The sequence below is a fragment of the Lutra lutra genome, chromosome 10, assembly GCF_902655055.1.
Source record: "Lutra lutra chromosome 10, mLutLut1.2, whole genome shotgun sequence".
In the NCBI taxonomy this organism is placed as follows: domain Eukaryota; kingdom Metazoa; phylum Chordata; class Mammalia; order Carnivora; family Mustelidae; genus Lutra; species Lutra lutra.
The window spans coordinates 25136228-25159706 of NC_062287.1; the positions used below are offsets into that span (position 1 = coordinate 25136228).

Genomic DNA, 23479 nt, shown 5'->3' on the forward strand with positions numbered 1-23479 from the left:
GCAAAATTCTCACCTTGCCAGGTGTCAATTTCCTTATCTGTAAGACAAAGGGGAGTTGTACCAGGTCCTCTGTACAGTTATTTCCAATCTTGGAATCCTACAATAAATAATCTCCAGATGGATGACAGTTTATATGACTTAATGCAGTCACAGAAACACAGTAATGTAATGACTTCTGATCCCAAAACTCTTAAATGATAAAAAGTAGAGCTGTAATACCACTACTAAAATAAGCATCTTCCCACAAATTATCTCAAGTTATCTTTTAGAGATTTCAGATGTATGTACAGATACTGCAGGAAGATTAGTGTTGGACAAACCAGACCGTCTCCAACAATTGTGCTCCATCACCTTTCAGTACATGGGGAATGACAACATCCTGAACGTTGCTGGTGCCTAAGTAACTGAAGCAGGTGAGAAAGCACATGGCGCATGAGTTTAACAAAACTTTAAAATAGAAAAATTGGCAGAAGCAACCTGATGCTTACAGCAAGACACTCTTCATAGAATTGACATAGGACAGTAACTGCAAAGCCAGTGTTCTGACTCTTAGGAGGATCACCCCTGTTTCACAACTTGATCACAAGTTTCTTCAACTATGATGGATGTGTAGCTAAATTTAATCTATTCGAGTGGCAACCTTTGCCCTGCTAATATTCTGAATAGGATCTCAAAACACAAAAAGCAGGGAGCTGCCAGAGGACTGAAACCCCGGAAGCCAAGGATTTCTGAGTCTTGCGGCATCCTGAACCTCTGTACCGGACCGGGAGGGTCTCTCCCGATGGCCCTTTCTCTGCACCTGGACTAGCCTTGCCTCTTGGACCCTCCCCAACGCAAAAGCTAAACCCTGGGCTGCTTCCGGAGCAAACGCCCGCTCCAAATCCGCCGCCCCTGCAACTAAACCCCTCCCCAGCCAACCCTGCCCTGCCCAAGGCCCGGGTACCGCCCCTCTAAGCTGCACCTCTGCGCCCACGGCCCCTCCCCCACACCGTGCCTAACCCTAACCCCCACCCACCCCGCAGCCCGGCTCCCAACCCGCCCGCTCTCCCCTGCCCCAGGCCCACAGGAGCAGCGACGCTCGGAGACCCAGCCGCTCCCTCCCTCCGCTCCGCGGCTACGCTTTTAACCCTTTCGCCGTCCTGGGCCCGCCCTCACCTGAGTCGCGGGTCTCCCAACCCGCAGCGCTTCTCGGCCCGCGGGCTCCCGGACGCGCTCGCTCCCGCAAGGCGTCTCGGTGCGTGCACGCTCCGGGCTCGGCGGCGGAAGGGGCGGGGTTGCGCGGGGCGGGACCTGGAGGGTGCCGGGGGCGGGGCCTCGCGGGGCGGGGCCTGGGGCGGTGCGAGCCCGCGCTACTGGGTTTGGGTTGCAATTTTCACGCGGCCCATGGTCTCACCTGCCGTGGAAGCTTTATTCAGAAAGAACAGTGTCGGTAGTCTTTACCTGGTCGCGAACTGAGGCCCATGAATGGTGAATGCAATTTTATTCGCCAGCGTTTGCAGAGAGTATACTCTGTACCAAGCACTATGCTAAGCACTTTCTAGCCCCTATCTTTGTACTACAGCTGTCTGCTCTTATACACTATTCCCATTTTACAGCTAAGGAAACTGCAGTTTCTTGAGTTTCAGGGAGGAAGGAAAACACAGGAGCCTGTGCCCTTGCGTATCCCGGTATCTTCCTCCTGTCCCTGGGCCCCTGACCTTCGGAAAGAAAGTATAAACACGTTGAAGAAATACATTTAAAATTAAACTCGATAACATTCCTCTGTTAAGAATCTAGGCCCCGGGCACCCTGGGTGTCTCAGTCGGTTAAGCATCTGTCTTCCGCTCAGGTCGCGTCTCTGAGTCCTGGGATTAAGTCCGGCATGGGACTCCCTGCTCCTCTCGTAGTCTGATGCTCCCTCTGACCCTCCCTCCTCTCGTGCTCTCTCAATCTCTCTCTTAAATAAATAAATAAAATCTTTGAGGGAAAAAAAAAAAAGAATCTAGGTCCCTTTCTTATTCACTGGTTCTTATTTAGAACAGCTTCAGACTACTTAATCCACAGCTCTCCCACCGGGTCCTGCAGAGACTGTCCTCCGGTCCCTCGATTGGATGGAAATGTGTCGGGGAAGCTGATAGGTCAAACTAAGGTTCCTCTCTTGTTGGAAAACAGTGCCCACCAGCCCTTAGTTCCTGCCTATTAGACCTTTGGGAGGTTCTTCAATTAGAAAACACCAACTAGAAGGAAAGGGGAACACCATTCCATAGTTGTCATCCCTGAGTTCCCATACATTGTGTCTCTGACCAGACCAGCGTCAACCGAAGAGTCAAAACATTATAAATTGTAATGAACAAAATTAGTTAAGAGATAACTCTCGATTTCGGGTCAGGTCAGATCTCAGGGCTCTGAGATAGGGCTGCACTACCCCTCCTGGCTCAAACCCGAGCCAGCTGCCCCTTCCCCCTCCCAGCTCACTCAGGCACGTTCTCTCTCTCTCTAATATTAATAAAAATCTTTTTTTTTTTAATTAACAATCCCAGTAGTTCTTGTAGCTTCACACATACAAACAAGATGTTTATTAAAAAAAATATTTATTTTTACACCTGCTGTAGCACAAGACTATTAACACTATAACTCACTGAATGTACATTAAATGTTCACATTTAAATAACAGGACAGGGTCAATATTTTCAACCTGTGGGTCAACTTTAGCATCTCATGAAGTGCTTTTTAGCCCTAGATATCTTGAGAGTTTTTTGAAATCAGAAAACAATTCAAGAAGATCAAAGCAATAGGTTTTTCCAGAATAATAGGAATTTTACATGATGAAATGTCTGTTTATGTGAGCACAAATCAAACAATAAAAATGTAAAATCTGTATGTAACCTACTCCAAAATTTTCACACTGCACTGATTGAAGTTTAGAGTGCCAATATGTCCTAAGAGAGGCCACAATATAAACATTGGCTACATACTTTTTTTTTTTTTTCCGTATTGGTCTTCAGATGGCTTATAATCCACCACCTCTTCAAATCCAAGTCCCTTTGAAAAAAATCTATTAACTTGGAATGGACGTGCAGAATACCTGATCTTAGAGAAGTGTTGTTTGGCTTGATGGCCGCCTGCATCTCTGGTTGATAATATACAAATTGGTTTTAGATCCTTTGTTTATTCCACATAAGTACAAAAAGAGAAAAAGAAAAAACTTAGATGAGAAAGAAGCAGAGTCCTTCCAAACTATTTTCTTCTGTGTATTTTACAACTTGAAATAACTGGCATAAAATGAACATTCCGTTCAGTGGTAGTTTTCTCTTGTAATCAATAAGTTATTCCTGACGGAAGGGGAAGTACCTTGCTCGTTCAAATTAAAAAGGACCCAATAGGGCCAGATTTAAGGTATAAAAATTAAACTGGACCTTTAGCAAAGTCTAATACTCTTCGCCTACAAGTCTTTCTAGACTGGACACTGGGATATTTACAGTTATTATACTGCAGGACTCTGGAACCCAGAGTCTCTGTTTTGTGATTCAGGGTCAATATTTTCTACGGAAAACATCAACATTACGTCTTTGTTACCAAAGATAGAGTCCATCCTTAGTTTCTACACATTTACCAAATAACTTTCTCAAGCTCCCTTAGTGCCCAGATTTTCAGGGATAACTAAATAAATGAGGTCTCAAAAATAAAGTGCAAAATCTACATATTAGTAAAGTTATTTCGACAGAATCGTTTTTTTTTCCAAAAGGTGTCTTTACCATAAAGAAGCTACTATACTTTCTTAGTTTATAGAACCAGTTTTTACCCAGAAATGTAAATAAAACAGAATAGCTAACTTCATTTGAAATTGAAATTAGATCTTTCTGTTCGGGAGTGATAAGTTCCATCACAGGATAATTCCTCTAAAAATGTGTTAGTATGTCACAAAAAATTGTTAAAATACATACCGATTTCTGCAATGTTTTATGTGTACAATTGGAATGCACAGTAAAAAGGAGGGAAGTATTTTCCCCCATTGAATTCATAGCCAACAAGACAGCAAACAAGAACACATATAAGAAAAGCTATCGCTGAAGCAGATTTTTTTCCTCCCAAGTGACAGTATAAAAAGCATAAAGATTGGATTTCTTTCATATCCCTTATAATTACCTTGACATATAAATGGTCCCCACATTCTTATTTTTCCCCTATGCGTGAAGTTGGTCATCTTTCCAAAAGGTCCAGGTGAGCTACAATATGTCTAAGTTAAAAGTGTTAAAAAAAAAAAAAAAATAAGGAGGGCCACCTTTCCAACCAAACTTAAAGAATGTTCATTTTAAGACAGCATGAGAAGTACTAAAATACACTAAAAGATGTGAGAGTCGGTTGTACACCTGATAAGAACAAGGAATTAATCCTGTACCAATGAATGGTAAATGGATCCTGCAAGACAGGACAAGGTTTCAGTGCTTTTCACTTTATTGATATGTAATTATCTTAGTAATTTTTCCTGGTACCGAGATCTCAAACACCTCCTTCTTAATACACCACAACCAGAGAATGGGAGGCAAAGCTTTAATGTGGGAGTTTAAATTCCGCTGACATCAAACAAACCTTTTCTCCTACGGGGAGTCTACCATGGTGGAGTAATAAGGTAAGACCTACCAGAACAGGAGGTTCTTGCCTCAGTGGCTGAAGGCCAGCGCCTGTGCAAAGCACTACCAATAGTAGCCCAACAACAGTTTTCCCAAAGAGGCAAGTTGTTGTGGTGGTTGTTTTAAATCAGCAATAAGAAAAATCTAGACGACGGTTTTTCCTTCAGAACATCACTGTCAAACCTCTGTTTCATCATCTTTATTTTCATATTCAATAGGCTTCCCTTGTTAAATTACTGAAAATGCAAACTCAGAAGATGAAGCAGTTCTGACCGAATAAAATGCCTCTCTCCTTCAGCGCCATGGCTTGGAATGAAGAAGTCCAGTAGCCAGGACTTGGCACATCCTTTCTCCACCTTTGGTACAAATGTGATACACCACTTAATGTTTCCGCAAAGGAAAAGTAAGGCCTATCAATGTGTTAGAAAACCAACTCAAGAGTAAGGCGAAGTTTCTCCACCTTGAAATCCACTTTCCCCTGAAAGATCTCTATTCCATGGCAGAAGCTCCTAGGGTTTAAAGAGTCAATTTGGTAAAGATGACCTTGATAAAAGGAGCCCCGGTGTGTGGTTTCCAAATTCTTGAGCGAATGATAAATCTTAAAAAAAGAGTTCCAAGTGTTGGAAGTTTTCAGACTTATGGATGAGAAAAGACATGATGGGACTGCTGGATTCAAGCTCAAGGGTAGACATTAAGGTTTAGTGATATGCACTTCACTGCTCCCATTCCCATTGGTGGTGGTTGTAATGATATACTGCGTGGACTGCTGCTGGCTGGTGGTCTGGGGGTCCAAGTCACTGTGTGTAGCTGGCTGAACCTGGACTCCGGCGGAGAGAGCAGAAGCTTGCTTTTCCTCCAATTCTGGTTGACTTTCTGATAACACATAATGACCCTAGAATAAAAAAAGATCTTTAGAAATCTGAAGTCTTGAAGGAGTGGGGGAGGTTCTGGGTGGAGAGAAAAAGAAGGAATATGAAAGGAAATGTTACAAGGTAACACCAAAATAGGCGCCTATGTGAGTACTTTGGAGGGGATGAATCAGAGTTAATAGACTGCGAAGGTATTTTAAGGGACCGCCTTAGGTGTTCTACCAAATGATACAGTGAAGAGCTCCAGGTACAGAAATTTGCATCACAATCATGACCTATGTGGCAAAGGAAGCGTGGGCTATTGTACCACTCTTAAGAATTTAGATATTCATAAAGACTGCTGTCTATTATGATTTAAGAGTAATACAAAGGAGATCACAGAAGAGATATTTAAAGTTTCCTTAAAGAGGCAGAATGGCGAGGCACCTGCATGGCGCAGTTGGTTAACCAATTGCCTTTAGCTCGAGTCCTGATCCTGGAACCCCAGGTTCAAGTCCCCCATTGGGCTCCTTGCTCAGCAGGAAGTCTGCCTCTCCCTTTGACCCTCTCCCCTCTCATGCTCTCTCTCACTCAAATAAATAAATAAAATCTTAAAAAAAAAAAAAAGAGGCAGAATGGCTCCCAAGACAGGGAGTCAAGATCAGTGGTTCCTAGACTTCAGAATTTCACAGACCAGCAAATTAAAAGTAATAATAAGTATTCCAAAATTTTATTTTGCCAAGAAAAGTCATTTTTAAGATGCTACTATCAAATCAGAGAAATTTTAACACTCAAAAGTATAAGAAGAGGGGCGCCTGGGTGGCTCAGTGGATTAAAGCCTCTGCCTTCAGCTCAGGTCATGATCCCAGGGTCCTGGGATCGAGCCCCACATCAAGCTCTCTGCTCGGCGGGGAGCCTGCTTCCCCCTCTCTCCCTGCTTGCCTCTCTGCCTACTTGTGATCTCTATCAAATAAATAAATTAAATCTTTAAAAAAAAAAGTATAAGAAGAATACGATCTTAGAATAAAGTCCCTTACCCTGAATCAATTTAGTTTTATGAAAACATGCATTGTCATTATTTTTCCTCTGATCATGAAAACTTCACAGACGTGGAGATGACTATTTCCTTAAGTTAACGTTTTTAAAGCAAGAATGTGTCCCTTGGCAGGGTGATCGGTCTGCTATATAGGCTAAGAAAAAAGAAGTCATGGAGGAAAACCCAGGCAGTGGCCTTTTCAAGCACTGTCCAGAAAAAAACGTCAGAGACAAATACCCATTTGATTTATCTAGGCCCACGCGCTCAGAGTCCACACTCACCAATCTCTGATTATGATTTAGTTTCCCATGCGGGTCTTTCTCAAACAGGAGGAAGCCAGGTTCTCAGCCTGGGGTCCATGGACTACTAGGTTGTCCACGTGTAGGCTTGAGCGATTCTATGAACCCTGGAAAATGTACATTAAATGTGTATGTGTGTGTGTGTGTGTGTGTGCGCGTGTGTGTGTGTATTATGGCAGGAGGAGGGGAACATCCTTGGCTATAATCAGGTTATCAAATGAGTTCCTGGCCCAAAAAAGGTAAAGAGTCAATGGGTCCCACAGGGAGTAAAAATTTCACTGATTATGCCTATGAGACTCTTCCATTTCACATTAGTCATTGTTTTCACGGACAATAGTGTTCCTCTGGATTTACACATCTCTCCTAAGTCTAGTTAATGTGAGTTTGTGTGCTAAGAAATGGGTAAGCTCTCAGTATGCCTTGGGGGAAAAAAAATCAGGTTTTTTTGTTTTGTTTTTTTAATTTATTTATTTGTCAGAAAGACAGAGCACAAGCACAACAGGGGCAGCAGTAGGCAGAGGGAGAAACAGGCTCCCTGCTGAGCAAGGAGCCCGATGCGGGACTTGATCCCATGACCATGGGATCATGACCGGAGGCAAAGCCACCCAGGTGATGCAAAAAATCAGGTTCTGGGGCCACCAGACTACCCTGCTGCTCTTTGAGACATCTTGGGAAAGAGTCTTCCCCTGGGAACATCCCAATATCTCTAGCCACTTATGAGTATGTTTCTCAATTTAAATTTACATACTGTTTTCTAATTACTTAGAGGCAGGCCAGCACAAACCAGTGAAGATAAAAACACAGGTAGCAGATACAATCAACACTGACCTGCCTAATCTAAATAGAACAAGATAATTCGTGCCAATGTTTCTCCCCCAAGGAGAGGGGTGTGTGTGGGGGGACTATGCTGACTATTTAAAATAGCTTAAAAGTGGGGCGCCTGGGTGGCTCAGTGGGTTAAGCCGCTGCCTTCGGCTCAGGTCATGATCTCAGGGTCCTGGGATCGAGTCCCGCATCGGGCTCTCTGCTCGACAGGGAGCCTGCTTCTCTCTCTCTCTCTCTCTCCGCCTGCCTGCCTCTCTGTCTACTTGTGATCTCTCTCTGTCAAAATAAATAATAAATAAAATCTTTAAAAAAATAAAATAGCTTAAAAGAGCTCCATAACAGATTCATTCTACTATTCTCTCCCAACCCAGCTGAGGAACAAGTCATAAATACTTCCCACAAAGCACATAAAAAAGGTGATCAACTACGACTCTGTACACATATGGATCTAGCAGGTTCATTTTAGTCATTAATTGCATAGGTATTTATTGACCATTTGCTATACACCAGCCTCCTGTGCAAGGCACTGAGAATAAAGAGGTAAAGACCAAGACCCGGCTTTCAAGGAATTCACTGTCTGCTGGGAAAAGACAGACCAGAAACCAGTGATTAATATACACTATAATAAGGGTTATAACATAGCTCCACAAGGAGTTATGGGAGTACAGAGGAGGTACTTCTAACTCAGGTAAGGAGAGCTGAGGAGTAGGAAATGGGGGTTCGTGGAGACTGATGTAGTATAACGGACAGGAAACACCTCCGGAGCAGGTCACTTACCGGCGTAACCGCCTTTACTTGGCCAGTGGTGACCGGAGTGGCCACACCACTGTCTGTAATCACGAACTGACCTGGGGGAAGTGTCATCATTTGAATCTCCGATGCTGAAAAACAGGAAATATCCATCCTTCAGTGGTTTCAGATTTTAATACAAGTTGTAGAAACAAATTCCTAGCAAGGGACCACATCCCTCTGAGACATTTTCCATAGATTTGCTTGCCGTTAGTCTTATGATATGACTTCCCCATACTCTGATAAGAATGATCATAGAAAGTTAGCCCAGAGTTAGTAAATATCAGAAACAATCAATGCATCTCCCCTGAACGTGACTTCTGAATATCCATAAGACAAATATTTAATAATTTTTTTAAAACCTTGGAATAAGTTACAAAGGTTTACCTGTTAGCTCAATATTTTTATCCTTTAATTTGGGATTTGAATCACTGACAGTGTACCCACTATTGCCTACTAATCACAATGTAATAACTTGAATTTTTATTTCAAGGAAATTATTAAAGCAAATTAAAAACAAAGCTCACCCTACCATCCAGCTGCTCTTTATTTTTTTTTTTAAATATTTTATTTATTTATTTGTCAGAGAGAGAGAGAGAGCACAGGCAGACAGAATGGCAGGCAGAGGCAGAGGGAGAAGCAGGCTCCCCGACGAGCAAGGAGCCCGATGTGGGACTTGATCCCAGGACACTGGGATCATGACCTGAGCCGAAGGCAGCTGCTTAACCAACTGAGCCACCCAGGTGTCCCCCAGCTGCTCTTTATATAGTATTTTATATATATAATATGTATGGTCTTTATATAATATTTCCTTCTAAAAGGAACCAGATGTTCTGGCTTCTGTCTGTTCCAAAGCTGGTGTAGGAAACATTACAGGATGAGCCTATGTCACAAGATGAGCTGGGATCATACCAGCATGCAAGCTGCTGTAAGAGACAAGGGGTCATGTAGAAGAGACACAGGGGCCAATGTGAAGATGCTCCCGTTGGCCAACGACAGGATAATCTGAGCATCAGTAAGGGTAACGACTGCAACGGCCTGAAATATATTTACTATGATGACATTCATGAGACTACAATGATAGTAGGACACACACACACATACCCCTCATTGGTCACCTTGGATAATACTAGGAAAGAACTCATTATTTTGAAAACTGGGAAATAAAAGAGATGAACTGGTTATTTAAAGCATTTATCCTGCCCTTCTATGCAAAATGTACCTCAGAGTAACATATTAGTCAAGGTAAAGATTTTTTCTTTTTTTTTTTTTTTAAGATTTTATTTATTTATTTGACAGAGAGAGATCACAAGTAGACGGAGAGGCAGGCAGAGAGAGAGAGAGAGAGGGAAGCAGGCTCCCTGCCGAGCAGAGAGCCAGATGTGGGACTCAATCCCAGGACCCCGAGATCATGACCTAAGCCAAAGGCAGCGGCTTAACCCACTGAGCCACCCAGGCGCCCCCCCCCCTTTTTAAATTTATTTGACAGACAGAGATCACAAGCAGGCAGAGAGAGAGGAGGAAGCAGGCTCCCTGCCGAGAGGAGCTCAGGGGTTCAATCCCAGGACCCTGGGATCATGGCCCGAGCCGAAGGCAGAGCCTTTAACCCACTGAGCCACCCAGGCACCCCAAGATTTTTTTCCTTATAGGAGTTTTCTGGGGGCACCTGGCTGGCCCAGTTGGTGGAGTGCGCAACTCTTGATCTTGGGGTTGTAAGTTTTGAGCCCCATGTTGGGTGTAGAGATCAATTAAAAATAAAATCTTAAAAAAAAAAAAAGTTTTCTAAATTATAAGTGAAGAATGATAGAATCAGACTATGACAGCTCTGCAATCCGTAACAAAGCAGAGGAGCAGAGGGAGAAGGCAGACACCAAACGTCATGTGCCTCCTGCAGAAGTCCACACCACCAGCCAGAAGTGTCTTGGAGGAAAAAAAAAAAAAAATGAACCTAAATTTGGTCAAGTCTCCAGTCTACAGGAAAGAAAAGGGACAGAAGAAAGCATCCTAAATGATAATATAGGGATGACAACAGCAAAAAAACACAACATGAGAAATGACAACATGAGAACAAATGAGCCAGTTCCTTCAACACATAAACTGCAATTTAAAAGAGAGAGTATACAGGGGCGCCTGGGTGGCTCAGTGTGTTAAAGCCTCTGCCTTCGGCTCAGGTCATGATCCCAGGGTCCTGGGATCGAGCCCCGCATCGGGCTCTCTGCTCAGCGGGGAGCCTGCTTCCTCCTCTCTCTCTCTCTGCCTGCCTCTCTGCCTGCCTATGATCTCTATCTGTCAAATAAATAAATAAAATCTTAAAAAAATTAAATAAATAAATAAAAGAGAGAGTATACAATAAATAAATGTGTCAATAGGATCTAATTAATTTTCATTAATCACTAATAAATATCACTATATTCCTAAAAAAAATAATAATAACAGTGAGAATACATACAAAAAAACAAAAACAAACCCTCAAGGGCTGTCTGGTCAGTGGAGCACGTGACTCTTGATCTCGGGTTATGGGTTTGAGCCCCATATTAGGTGTAAAGATTACTTAAAAAAATGAAATCTTTTTAAAAAAATCCCTCAAAAGACATAACCAATTGCAATGCATGAGCCTTATTTAGAACTCAATTTGAAAAAACCAACCATTAAAAAAAAATTTAAGAGGGGAGCCTGGGTCCAACCATTAAAAAAAAATTTAAGAGGGGAGCCTGGTTGGATCAGTTAAGAGACTACCTTTGGCTCAGGTCATGATCCCAGGTCCTGGGATTGAGCCCTGCATTGGGCTTGCTGCTCAGCAGGGAGCCTGCTTCTCCCTCTTCCTCTACCTCTCCCCTGCTTGTGCTCTCTCTCTGTCTCTGTCAAATAAATAAATAAAATCTTTTTAAAAAAATCTATGAGACAATCACAGAAATACAAACAGTGGATATTTGATGGTTATTAAAGAATTACTGTCATGTATTTTTAGGTTTGATAACTGTACTGGAGTTGCACTTTAAAAAATATTTACATGGGCACCTAGGTGTCTCAGTCAGTTGAACATGAGACTCTTGGTTTTGGCTCCGGTCATGATCTCAGGGTTGTCAGATCGAGCCCTGCATCGGGCTCAATGCTCGGTAAGGAATCTGGTTGAGTGTCTTTCTCTCTCTCTCTCTCCCCCAACCACCCTCAAGAGTGCTCTACATAAATAAATAAGTAAATAAAATCTTTTTAAAAATATTTATGGATTAAATAATACAGATTATTATACAGTTGGGGGATTAGAAGAGAATGATGGGAGTACAGATGAGACAAGATTGGCCCTGAGTTGGTATAAAGTTGGATAATGGGCACAATGGCATTCATTATACTATTCTATTTTTGTGTATTTTTAATGTTTCCCCTAATAAACAACTTCAATTCCAGAATCTTTTCTCCAGGTTTTCTATTATTCCCATGGCAATCATTTCACTTTTCTTTCACAGGAATTAAACTTAGTATAAATGTCTACTTACCAGGGTTCTCCTGGTAGTTACCATGAGTTGGAGTCTTTCCCCAACTAGAAACAAGACTCAGCCCTCATTGTGATGACCAAAATTTAAGAGACCAGATTGTAAAAATAACAAGAAGATAGAGTTTGAGCCTGATTCCATACCAAATCCACATAACACAGCCAAAGGTCAAGGACAATGGAGACAGACTCAAAGAAAGAAATCAATAGTAGGAGGAAGGCCAGCACTGGCCTTCCCAACTTCTCAGCCCCTACTGCTCCTAGTTGCCACTATCGACATCTAGCTATTCCTCTGTTCTAGATCTTCATCATAAAGATCTCATGCCTTCCAGCTCATATCCAAGGCTGCCATTCTCACCAAAACTGTTAACTACTAGGACCTTCAGCCGCCATCCTTTTGCTGCTTCTGTAGAACTAATCTCAGGGTTTTGAAAGCCATCCACTCATCTCTCTCTCTCTACTGGATAATGATCTCTTTGAGTCAAAGACTATCTTATAAGGAGAGGCCACACTGTGTGGTGGTTTGGAGTTCTAAGCCTCTAGTTACTAGCTGGGTTCCTTGGCCAGTCACTCTGTGTCTAAGTTTCCCTATCGGTAAAGTACAAATAAGAACTGTATTTACAGGTTGTTGTGAATACTGAATGTAGTATATATGTGGCTTAGAACCATTCCTGGCACCTAGTGAGAACTTAATGAAAGCTGGCTAACATTACTACTGTGTGGTGTTACTGATGGGAATGTCAATATTAATTTTTTGTATATCCAGGATCTAGCACATCCGCTTATACAAAGATTCTATTCAATGAATGTTGATGGAAGAGATGACTCACCACCATCAATATACCCTAGATTCATCTATTCTGCTATCAAGTCCCTCTGCCTACACTTTCTCTGGCAGTACTCCTGATGGCTCTGAAATGGATCGCTCTCTGAGATCAGAACGCAGCCTTGAATATGGTCATGAAACTCGTTCAAGGATATGCACCACAGAATGTAGAAAATGGCCAAGGATACTTTAACCCAGAAAACTTATTCTAAAGCTGATAAAATTATGACCCTTGACTGTAGATTTCCCACCCATGAGCTAGACTCCCATCCCCGGTTCTGACTTACAGTAGCCACGGAAGGAATTCCAAGTGTTGGGCAGGTAGGTGTGTTGTACAGAGGAACCCTGCTGCTGCTGCTGGAGAGCCTGGCCTGGTGTGGAGGCACCGCCTTGGATATGGGAGGGGCTGAGCCCTTGCTGGGACTGCTGGGAGGCAGGGCTCAAGGACTGTCCAGCTGCCTAGAGAGAAAGACAAGGCGCAGGTAGAAAACCAATCACTTCCAATATAATTAAGACTCACAAATAACTGAAGGGAGTAAATCTGGCTAGCATGAATGATAACACTGAAAGTGTGGTTGCTAAAATAATAGTATTTTAAATAAGAAGAGGATTAATGAAAAGGAATCATAACTATCAAAACCCAATTCATTTTCCAAGGATTATCTACAAGAATATCCACAAAATTAATTTTACTAAGCTCATTAGAAAGATAAATGAATGAAAGTCTAAGTATCTTAATTACATTAAGATTTTTAAAAATTGAGAAGTTAAAGAGCTTGCCTGTGTCACAGAGCGAATCTATAACACGAAGCAGAACCCAGAAATCATCATTTCCACTGAGTATACTGGGAAATCCCACCCACTTAGTGGAGATAAACACAGGTGTGGAGGCAGACATCCAGAGAGAGGCTTATTCCTGTCCACAGGATAGAACCCAAGCTCCCTAGTTTGCCCTGCAAGCCCTCCAGATTCCAGCTCCAAACTACCTTCCCAACTTCTCTGCCAAACATCATTTCCTGTTAGTAAACTAAACAGTTTTCCATAAATGTACCAGTTTCCCACCTCTGAGCCTTTACTCACAATGAGAGAGTATTCAGATCCTAATGCCTTGCCCAACTACCATGTCAAAATCATACCCCTCCTTCAAGACCTAACTCAGATACCACTTCCACAGAAACCTCCTTGATTCCCTGCTAAACGTAATCTTTCCCTCTTCTGAAAGCCCAGAACTTATCTATATAGCCACATCATCCTCAGACCCAGGCAAGACCCATCCTTAGACCATGGCCCTGGAATATGTGTCCCTTTCTAGGTGACACTTGGGAACCAGAGTCCCCCATTCCCTGTGGAAATGGCCCTGCACCCACTTCCAGGGCCCGCACAAGTCTCTTGCCTGGGCCTGTCATCTTGCAGGGGTCCTATCTCTTGGATGTGGGCTCCTCTAAAGGTATTTGGCCACAGGGGACCAAAGGGGTAGCTGTGGGATCACCTTTGCAGGGATGTGGAAGTAGCTGGGACACGTGGGTTGGGGTGTCCACATGGGTATACAGAAGGCCCTGTGAGGTGCAGGATGGAGGCTGGGTGAGAAGAAATGGAGAGCAGTCTTGGGGAAGGTTGTCCCTGATCCACCACTGTCTGAGAAGGAGTCCCTCCAGCCTAGGGTTCCTTTGAGAAACTTAAAAGTGTGATACCTGTGGTGGTGGAAAAGACGGGCCCCTTGATGACAGAGGTGACTGTCTGGGACGAGAAAAAGTGACAGAAACCTCACAGCCACTGAACCTCACACTAGAAGGAGGAGAGCGGCCACAGATGGCAAGCAGCAGAGCCTCCCATCCCCAATGTCCCCCAGTAAACAGGAATGCAGAGAAAGTGCATGTTTATCCTGTGGACTTCCACAGCAGCTTGAAGGGCACAGAGCCAGCAAGGGAGGGAGAAGGATGGAGAAATCCTTCTCCCTCTTCTTCCCGCCCCAGCCTGGCAGCTGCCAGCACCACCCATACTTTTGGCAGGAAGGCAAGTAATTTCCAATCGGCACTAACCATGTTACTTAGTATCAGTTGTGACTTAGCATATATTTTTCAATTTTGTTATTATGCAAATATATGTGTCAAGTAGGAAGGCAGAACATACATTTTTTTAAAGTTTTTATTTAAATTCTAGTTAGTTGGGGCGCCTGGGTGGCTCAGTCAGTTAAGCGTCTGACTCTTGATTTTGGTTCAGGTTGTGATCTCAGGGTGGTGAGATCGAGCCCCCTGTTGGGCTCCCTCCTCCGTGGGGAGTCTGCTTCTCCCTCTCCTTCTGCCCCTTACCCTGCTCATGCTTGCTCTCGCTCTCTCTCAAATAAATAAATAAAATCTTTAAAAAAGAGAGTTTGTTTCTTCGTTTGCCCCCTCTCTCTTTTTTTTCCCTGTGCTCATGTGTTTTGATTCTTAAATTATAGATATGAGTGAAATCATATGGTATCGGTCTTTCTCTGACAGACTTATTTCACTTAGCATAATAGTCTCTAGCTCCATCCATGTAGTTGCAAAGAACATATTTTATTTAACAGTTTGTTAGCTTGATTTGAAACTTTAAACTGCCTCGACACATGGCATGCAGGCTTTCGTTTGTACTCTTGTTCTGGAACCTGTGAATATCAGAAGTGGGCTTACATGTGTCCTTTCTGGTTCAAATACCTTCGCTTCATATCCTGTTTGCTTCTGTATATATGTCATTAACCCTACTAGACTCCAAGCTTGGAGGGCAAGACCTAGAAACGTTTCATACAAAGGGTAAGATTGTAAGAAATATTTTTTGAATGGATGTAGCTATGCTGTCTCTATCATACAAACACAATAATACACCACAAAGTCACGGTTCCAAAATTCAAGGAACAACTTAGCAACCGCATGCTATCAGAGAGCCATTTAGAACAGGAAGCAAAGGCCAAGGCTGTCCCTAGAATATGAGATCACAGGGCTCCTTCTGCTCAGGGGAAACTCATCACTTAATGCAAATGTGCCCATAATGCCAATATAAAACCCAGAGGCAAAGGCAGGACCTATAATGAAGGCCCAAAAATCATCTTAATAGCCCAGGTACCTAGGTCTGAAGATGATGTCTCTTCACTCACATGAACGTTCCCGGGTCCCCAGGACCATACTGCCCTCAACGAACAGTCAGAGAACATACCTGGGATGACGAGGGGGTGGAGGGAGTGGGCTCTGTGACTTGGATGTGTTGCACCTGGATGGCATGCTGGGTGTAGGTCTGAGGGTCGTGGAGCTGGCCAACGTCCACAGTGGACTGCTGAGACTGGTGTGGGGAAGTGGCCTGGGGGATGGGAAGACCAAACACATACTGATTAAGGGGAAGGGAAATCCTTCCAGAGAAAACCTTCAGCTGCACCAATACCCCAGCAGGAGAGCAGATAGAACTTCACATCTGGGGTTTCGCTCCCAGAAAGCCCACACCTAAGCCATGTTGGGAAGCATTAGCAAAGACGATTGTTTTTAAAAGTTACACTTAAAAAAACATAAGCCGCTAATGCTATTTAATTCTGAAAGAAAAGGGCAGAAAGGGAAATATAGCTCCACATCATGAGTGAGAAGCTCTCAGGAATCAAAAGTCCTTTTCCCTTAAGTTTCATTTAGTTTAATGCCTTACCCTTGACAAGAGAATTTGCTTTCAGCTACTGACCCACTAGAAGAGTGGTTCCCAACCCTTTTTAGGTACCCCAGACATCTCTGAAAATCTGGCTTTCCACAGCAGTGGAATTATTTTCCAGAATAATGTACATATACATCACACTTCATAGGCAATCCAGGGATTCATAGGTTCCTCCAAAGCCCGAAGTTAAGAAATATCCCATAAGAAAAACAAGAGAAAGAACAGTCAATGACAGTAGCAACTCCTCCTTTCCTGCTCTGGTATTCGTCCAGAATTTTCAGACCAAATTAGTTCAAAGCCACAGGTTTGATCATTTGTGCCTTGAATACACTTCCTCAGCATAATTAAATGAAACAATAGTTCTGGGAGGATTTCTTGTTTTAGCTCCCTCATCAGTGAGAATGAGCTACCAATTATCTGGTAGAAGGAACAGAATTACAACTCTGTACTAATAACGTGCTGATACTCAAAACTCAAGATCGTTCTTTACAACCTCCCTTTCGATGCCCAAGTCAGCATGTACCAAACTAGTTCTCCACCAAGTAGTCAACTTTGGAGCTCAAGGACTCAGAAGAGGCTCTGAAAGATCATGGGGGACTGTCCCAGGTAGCACAGGAGGACAGTATACATGGCAGCCCGAAACGGCTAGACTGCTCTTGAGGGAAATCTCTTACACCGCTAATTCCACAGCCCTGTACAGCCCGGAGGGCCCGAGAGCTTTACAACAAAAGCCTTAGACTCAGACCTTACACACAAAGCACGTGACGTGGAATCCAGCTCTAGGTCTGAGAATTGGGTGCTTTTGTTGACCACCGCCCCCCACCCAGCCCCGCCATATTGGCTAGTGGCCATATGACATTGGTGAAGGTGAAGAGAAACATGTATACCGGAGCCACTTGAACCACTTGAAGCTGTATGTGCTGAGGCTGCTGAAGACCAGATGTCGACTGAGACACGGGAATGTACTGAATTCTCTGGTAGTCCCCCTGTGACGTTCGGTAATCTGTGGTTAAGGTCTGGGACAGTTCTGTCATGGCTTGGGTTAGGAGGTCTGTTGTCTAGAAAAGTCACAAAAACCACATTAGCTGGTGACACTACTGCTTGTACAAATTAGCCCTGAGCTCAGGCAGGAGAAATCCGAAGGTGAGAAGATACTGGAAGATTACCCATGCGTCTGCATCAGCCTGTCTGTGTCAGCCCCAGTGGGGCTACCAGAGAGGTTCTGACAGTCTCCCACACAGGAGCAGCACTGAACATTTCTAGCTGCCCCTTCTACGGAGAGCTTTGGAAAGCATCAACCAGGAGACCAACCATAAGCATAATGCCCTGGGTAGAAAACTGAAGGATAATGGGCTACCTTTGCAGCCAATTACAGAGCAAGTCAGACATGGCTTTGGCATTGGAAGCCGTGATAGGCGCCAAAGGGGATGAGGTGCCCTTACCAGCCACACACTTACCACCACGGTCTCCCCGGTAGCACTGTCTGTGGTTAACACAGCTGGGGTAGCACTGATCACAGCTGTTGTCAGTGGTGGATGTAAGGTGTTAGGGAGCTGGGCATACTCTGGATGCTTCTTCCGAATGTGCTGTACCATCTTGGTCTGGAAGAGTATGGCAAAACCAAGAATCATTACTAGAGTTAGTTATTTGCCATTTTTCTCAAACTCAAACCCTGCCAAGAGCTCTAAAGTCTTTCCAGATTTGCCTTGAAAGAAAGAAGGTATGGTCCTCCTCCCAAAACAGCACAGGGTTTATAAGAGAAAAAGAAGAGGTAGAGAAGAAACTGAACACCCATGGGACCCCACACCACCAGGCAAGGGCAGCACACCTCACTCATGGTAACCCCTCATCCCCCCAGTACCTGCAGCAACCAATCACAAGCTCCCCGCCCCCCACAACCAAGAATGACCCCCTTTTCAAGATCTATCATGTAAGTTCCTACAGAAGTAGGGAGTTCCTAGAAGTAAACCTGTAGAAGAAGTAAACCTATAGAAGAAGTAAACGTGTAGAAGTTCCTACAGAAGTAAACCTGAGCTCATAAAGCAGGAGCATAACTGTTCTAACACGAAACCTTCAGCAGACCGAGGGAAAAGGAAACCAACTGAATGCTCAGGTTATGTATGAGATACACTAACTCTGGGGAAATTCCACATATCCTCTTCCCAAACTGGATTTACAGTTCCTATTCTCAGGAAGTAGCTCCTTAGCCATCTGAACTAGGAAAACACCTCTGACAGCCCCCATCAATCCAGCAGAAGCCAACTGCCACCTTCTCTTAGGAGATTCCTTCAATAATGACCTTGATTCAGATGCTTTCAAAGCCCTTCCCATACCTTGCTGCTGTACTGTTTGGAGCAGTGAGGGCAGCAGACAGGAGGGGTGGCTATTGTGCCCGTGAGCTGGGTGTGCGTGCTCAGCATGGGGTCTGGCTCTCCCGGGCCAGCTGGACGGAGTTTGCGAATGCTCGGTGGGAGCTCAGCCCCTGGATGGTTCTTCAGAATATGGGCTTTTCGCTTGCTGGCACTTTTGTAAACCTGCAAATTCAAATGCTTTGTCATGAAAGCAACATACGGTCCCACCTTCTTACTTTAAAGCACACTCTCTAACAATTCCGTTGTTAGGTAGGAGAAATGAGAAAAGGTATTCAGATAGCCCAAAATAAAATATATGAACAGCTATACTGAAGGATATATAAAATAAGAACATAATGTAGATAGGCTAGGCATCTCTCTAGAATTTATACATCTAAGATAGTAATAATAAAAATACCCCTTACCCTGAAATTTAAGAGGTAGATACACAGTGACAGAAAAAGAATTGTTTCAAAGCCCAGATCATCCCACTTAGCCTTTCTACAAAAGCTCTCTTATGTTTACAAGATGCCAAAGAATCTTCCAAAATGGCAAGTCTATAAGCGACTAGTACCCCCAATGGTAAATCTATGCTTTAAAAAGTTTCCCAGGGGCGCCTGGGTGGCTCAGTGGGTTAAAGCCTCTGCCTTCGGCTCAGGTCATGATCCCAGGGTCCTGGGATTGAGCCCCACATCGGGCTCTCTGCTCAGTGGGGAACCTGCTTCCCCTTCTCCCTCTCTGCCTGCCTCTGCCTACTTGTGATCTCTGTCTGTCAAATAAATAAATAAAATCTTTAATATATATATATATATATATATATATATATATATATATATAATAAAATAAATAAATAAATAAAAAGTTTCCCAGTTTTAAGCTAACACAACTACATCGTATAAGGAAACAATATTACAATGAAACAATAGGTGTATATTTGTTTTTTTTGTAACTGCACAAAAGTAAGGATGAAATAGTAAAGTCTCCCATTGCAAAACTTGTCCACATCCTACTCAATCTTCTAGAAATCCCAAACCCACTGTATATATTTTACAAGTAGGATGATAAACAATTTTGCTTTAGAGCCTAGGAATTTAAAATGAATTTATATACTAAGCCCTTGGTAAGCCTCTACTTTTAAAACCAAAACCACAGAGAGAAGGAAAAACGTTAAACACAAAGTCAACTAATGCTTAGGAAAAAAATTTTGGCTTAAAATGAGACCGCACTTGTAGCCCTTGCTCATCTGAATGGAAAACTACTGAGAGCCAGGGGACCATCTGTTAAGAGTAACTCTAAGATCCCAGTATATTTATACATTCAGACAAAGGGCTCCCAGAGACGCATCCCCGCGTGGATAGTTTCCTTTTACCTTATCACAATACTGACAAAAGTAGTCGCGGTTGGGCTTTATGATGGGGAGGGTTAGTTCTGGCACCTCCTCGATCTTCATGTCTGGGTGCCTCTTTGATAAGTGATTTACCTAAAGGGGAAAAAAGCAAATGAGAAAAAGAGAACCCATTACAAAAAGAAGCGAACCAAATGCTCTGGTCTTGACTGCCAGAAGATGGAATCCTCTGAAGCCATGCCCCAAAACAATAAGGCATGTGGCCAGATCCAGCATTTCCAGGCAAATCTGACATGAAGCCTTAATAGTCACAGTTAGCAGGAGCTACCAGTCATTCAGCAAATCACTGAAGGGTCACTGTGGATTCCACGATGGGAAAGGGAATAGCACGAACCCAGTGCATACACCCTGCTTTGAAGGGCAGTTTCCTACACTGCTCTTTTGCATCTGGAAAGGGGAGGCATTAAGGGAGCAACTGGGGAGAAGGACAAATCCCACCAGAAAGGATGTTCAGGAACACAAGAGAGAAGGAAATGAAATAGAAGGGCAGAGACTGAGCAGGGTAAAGCAAAAGAAAACTCGTAATAAGAAGTGATAGAGAAAGACTCGTTGCAAGAGGTTAGGAGAAATGAGCTGTGCCACAGGAGGGCAAAGGGAGACTGGGAAGAACTCCAAATTGGGCGTCACATGCTTCTGGCTTTTCCCCTAGCCCCTGACAAAACCTACTGAGAATTTCGCACAGAATACTGCACAGAAGCCATCACCATAAACAGAAGCGGGTGGGTCTGGTAGCCGCTTGGCACTGACCAGCATGCCTCGTCTCCGGAAGCCCATCATACACAAGCGGCACTTAAACGTGAAGCTGTCATAGTCCGTGGACGTGATGCGAGGCTTGAACGTCTTGGAGCGGCTGATGCGGTCAGCCTTCTTGGCCTCCCTCTCAGGGTTGTGCATTCTCTGCATATGTTCCCGTAGCTTGTCTTTCCGCTAGTTAGAGAGAATGTTTGAAAAGGCAGGGGAGGGGGGGAGCGGAGGGCAGAAAATTTTTAACTGAAGGGATTAAAAAAAGCAATACAAGTTACCAGTAAGCACAACCTACCAAGAGGCATCCGAGTTGCTAGGGTGCTGGACAGGGACAAGGACATGGCAAAACTCTGTCTGCTAGCAAATAAGTGTGCTCCACTGAGCCTTGCCTTTTGGGAAGGAAGAAATTATGTGTATTATGGAGAAGATCAAAGGATAATGGAATAAACTTGGTATTAAGAATTACAAGACAGGGGCACCTAGGTGCTCCAGTTGGTTAAGCGTCTGCCTTAGGCTCAGGTATGGCCCCAAGGCCCTGGGATCAAGCCCCGAATCGGGCTCCCTGCTCAGTGGGAAGCCTGCTTCTCCCTCTGCCTGGGCCTACTGCTCCCCCTGTCAAACAAGATCTCTTAAAAAAAAAAAAAAAAATTTACAAGATACATTGATAACGAATGATAGGTAATACTGTATTTACAAAGCCATGTGTATGTTCAGTTCCCACACATTTTAACAAACATTATGATGCTCTTCCAAATCCCACATAAATTTAAGTATTTCTCATCTTATGGATTTAGAAGTTCATGTAAACAATCACGCTGCCCACTATGGATGGAGGATATGGTCTAGGTCACAGGTCTTAGTCTGATGACCTAATCTAGTGATACATATTTATACAAGTCCATAGAGAGAAAATCAGGCAGAGCCTATCCCAATGGAAAAAAATTCAGAAACATGCCAGCTCCCTTCTTCAGCATTTCTCTCTTCTCTTGGACATGATTAAACTCTTATTGGCCTGATAAAGATTCTGGGCCTTTCCACAGAACAGTTCTCCCCACGTTTTGGTATAAGGACTTCTATTTAACCGCTGCCTTTTTTCAGCACGTTCATCTAACAAGTATTTCTCGAGTGCCCACCGAGTATTGGGAACCATTCGAAGTTCAGAGTTTAACGCTAGGACCCCTCACTTACCTCCTCCTTCTGCTGCCATGGATAAAACACGACCACTCTCTCCTCCTACCCCACCCACCTCGCTCCCGGGAAGCCCATCAGAGAATTTCATCGTCTCCTACTCTGCAGTGAAGTCTGGATTACAAGCCCTGTCCTAAATAACAGTATTTCTGAGTGTCTTTAGATAAAGCTCAACACCTCAGACTTCTGTTATATTTCTACTTTTTCCCCAGCATTGGTCTTCACTAATCTCCCCCCACCCATTCTCTTTAAAGGACCCACTTATTGTAACTGAATCATTACATAAGCCTGAAAGCCTCCTCCTCCTACTACACCCAGCTCTGCATACACATTCGCTGAAGGCCATTTCTCAGCATTTTCCATCCTAACGGCCCTAAAACCAATCCATTACGCCCCACTCTCTCCTTCTGCCTAAATCCTGCTGCTGGATCAGCAATGTTCCCAAGGATCTAGCCTCCCAAGCTGCACAGCCCAATTTCTCTCTGTCCACCCATCAGCCTGGCATCCAGACACAAAGTCCTACCAATTCTCCCTCAGATGTTTGTCTTGAATACGGGCCCTCTTCTCCATGCCCATTGCCTGGGCCTTAGTTCAGCTCAGCTGAAAAATGCCCCTGGAGTGTCTTTACCCCTCTCCCTGTCCTCCTCCATCCCTTTCTCTAGCAGGCTCCCTCTTCCCCACCCTTAAGGGAATTCAAGTGTCACCTATACCCCAAATCAGATTGAATCCTTCTCATGGCATTTTTTCCCCTCTATTACAGTAGCAGAAATGATTTTTTTTGAAGTTTAATTTACTGAAGTAATTTCTACACCCAACCTGGGTCTCGAGCTCATGACCCTGAGATCAAGAGTCGAGTGTCCTTGCCACTGAGCCAGCCAGGCCCCCCAGGAGCAGTAACAATTTTCAATGCACATGTCAGATTTCCTCTTTAAAGTGAGAGCACCTGAAAGTCAAGAGGTCCTACCTTTTGGAGCTTGTAGTAGGACAATTACAATTCAGTAGAAGTGCTACAACAGGCTCAGAAGTTAAGGGTTCTATGGGAATACACAGGAGAAGCACTTAATCCGGGGAGGGGGGCATCAAGAAATGCCTCTGTATGAAGTGACATCAGCCAGGCGGAAGGATGAGAGAGTCTGAAAGTGTATTTCAAGCAGTGGGTTGAGAAGGTGAACAGATGCAAAGCCCCCAGGAGAGTCAGACGGCACACCACACTGCAGTAAACCCCGCGGTTCAGCAGAGCGGAGTACAAAGGGGACGGGAGCCAGGTCCTGTTTTTAACTAGAGTTTGGGTGACACACAATATTATATCAGTTTCAGGTGTACAATACAGTGAGCTGACAACTCTCTCTATATATTCTATTACGGAAGCCAGATCTTGTGGTGGCTTTTTTTTTTTTTTTTTTTTTTAAGTAAGCCT

The 23479-nt window shown here is 43.8% G+C and overlaps 2 protein-coding genes across 8 annotated transcripts in view; both read right to left on the reverse strand.

Moving 5' to 3' along the window:
• The window catches only part of NFRKB (nuclear factor related to kappaB binding protein), a 36112-nt gene extending 34856 nt beyond the window's left edge, over positions 1-1256 (reverse strand). For 3 of the 4 annotated variants that reach the window (XM_047690849.1, XM_047690848.1, XM_047690846.1), the window contains exons 1-2: positions 1156-1256; positions 14-97 (exon numbers count right to left, since the gene is read on the reverse strand). The gene's annotated coding sequence lies outside the window, so the exon portion shown is untranslated. The remainder of the gene's footprint in view (positions 1-13; positions 98-1155) is intronic. The other variant, XM_047690847.1, reaches the window with a different exon arrangement.
• A 1297-nt stretch (positions 1257-2553) lies between these two features.
• Positions 2554-23479, reverse strand: part of PRDM10 (PR/SET domain 10) — a 99409-nt gene continuing 78483 nt past the window's right edge. For all 4 annotated transcript variants that reach the window (XM_047692348.1, XM_047692346.1, XM_047692349.1 and 1 more), the window contains 9 exons: positions 20878-21057; positions 20095-20205; positions 18708-18908; positions 17832-17975; positions 17262-17432; positions 15898-16038; positions 13011-13182; positions 8396-8499; positions 2554-5502 (listed from right to left, as the gene is read on the reverse strand). In XM_047692348.1, the coding sequence (XP_047548304.1) occupies positions 5302-5502; positions 8396-8499; positions 13011-13182; positions 15898-16038; positions 17262-17432; positions 17832-17975; positions 18708-18908; positions 20095-20205; positions 20878-21057 (1425 nt within the window). In that variant the 3' untranslated portion in view covers positions 2554-5301. The remainder of the gene's footprint in view (positions 5503-8395; positions 8500-13010; positions 13183-15897; positions 16039-17261; positions 17433-17831; positions 17976-18707; positions 18909-20094; positions 20206-20877; positions 21058-23479) is intronic.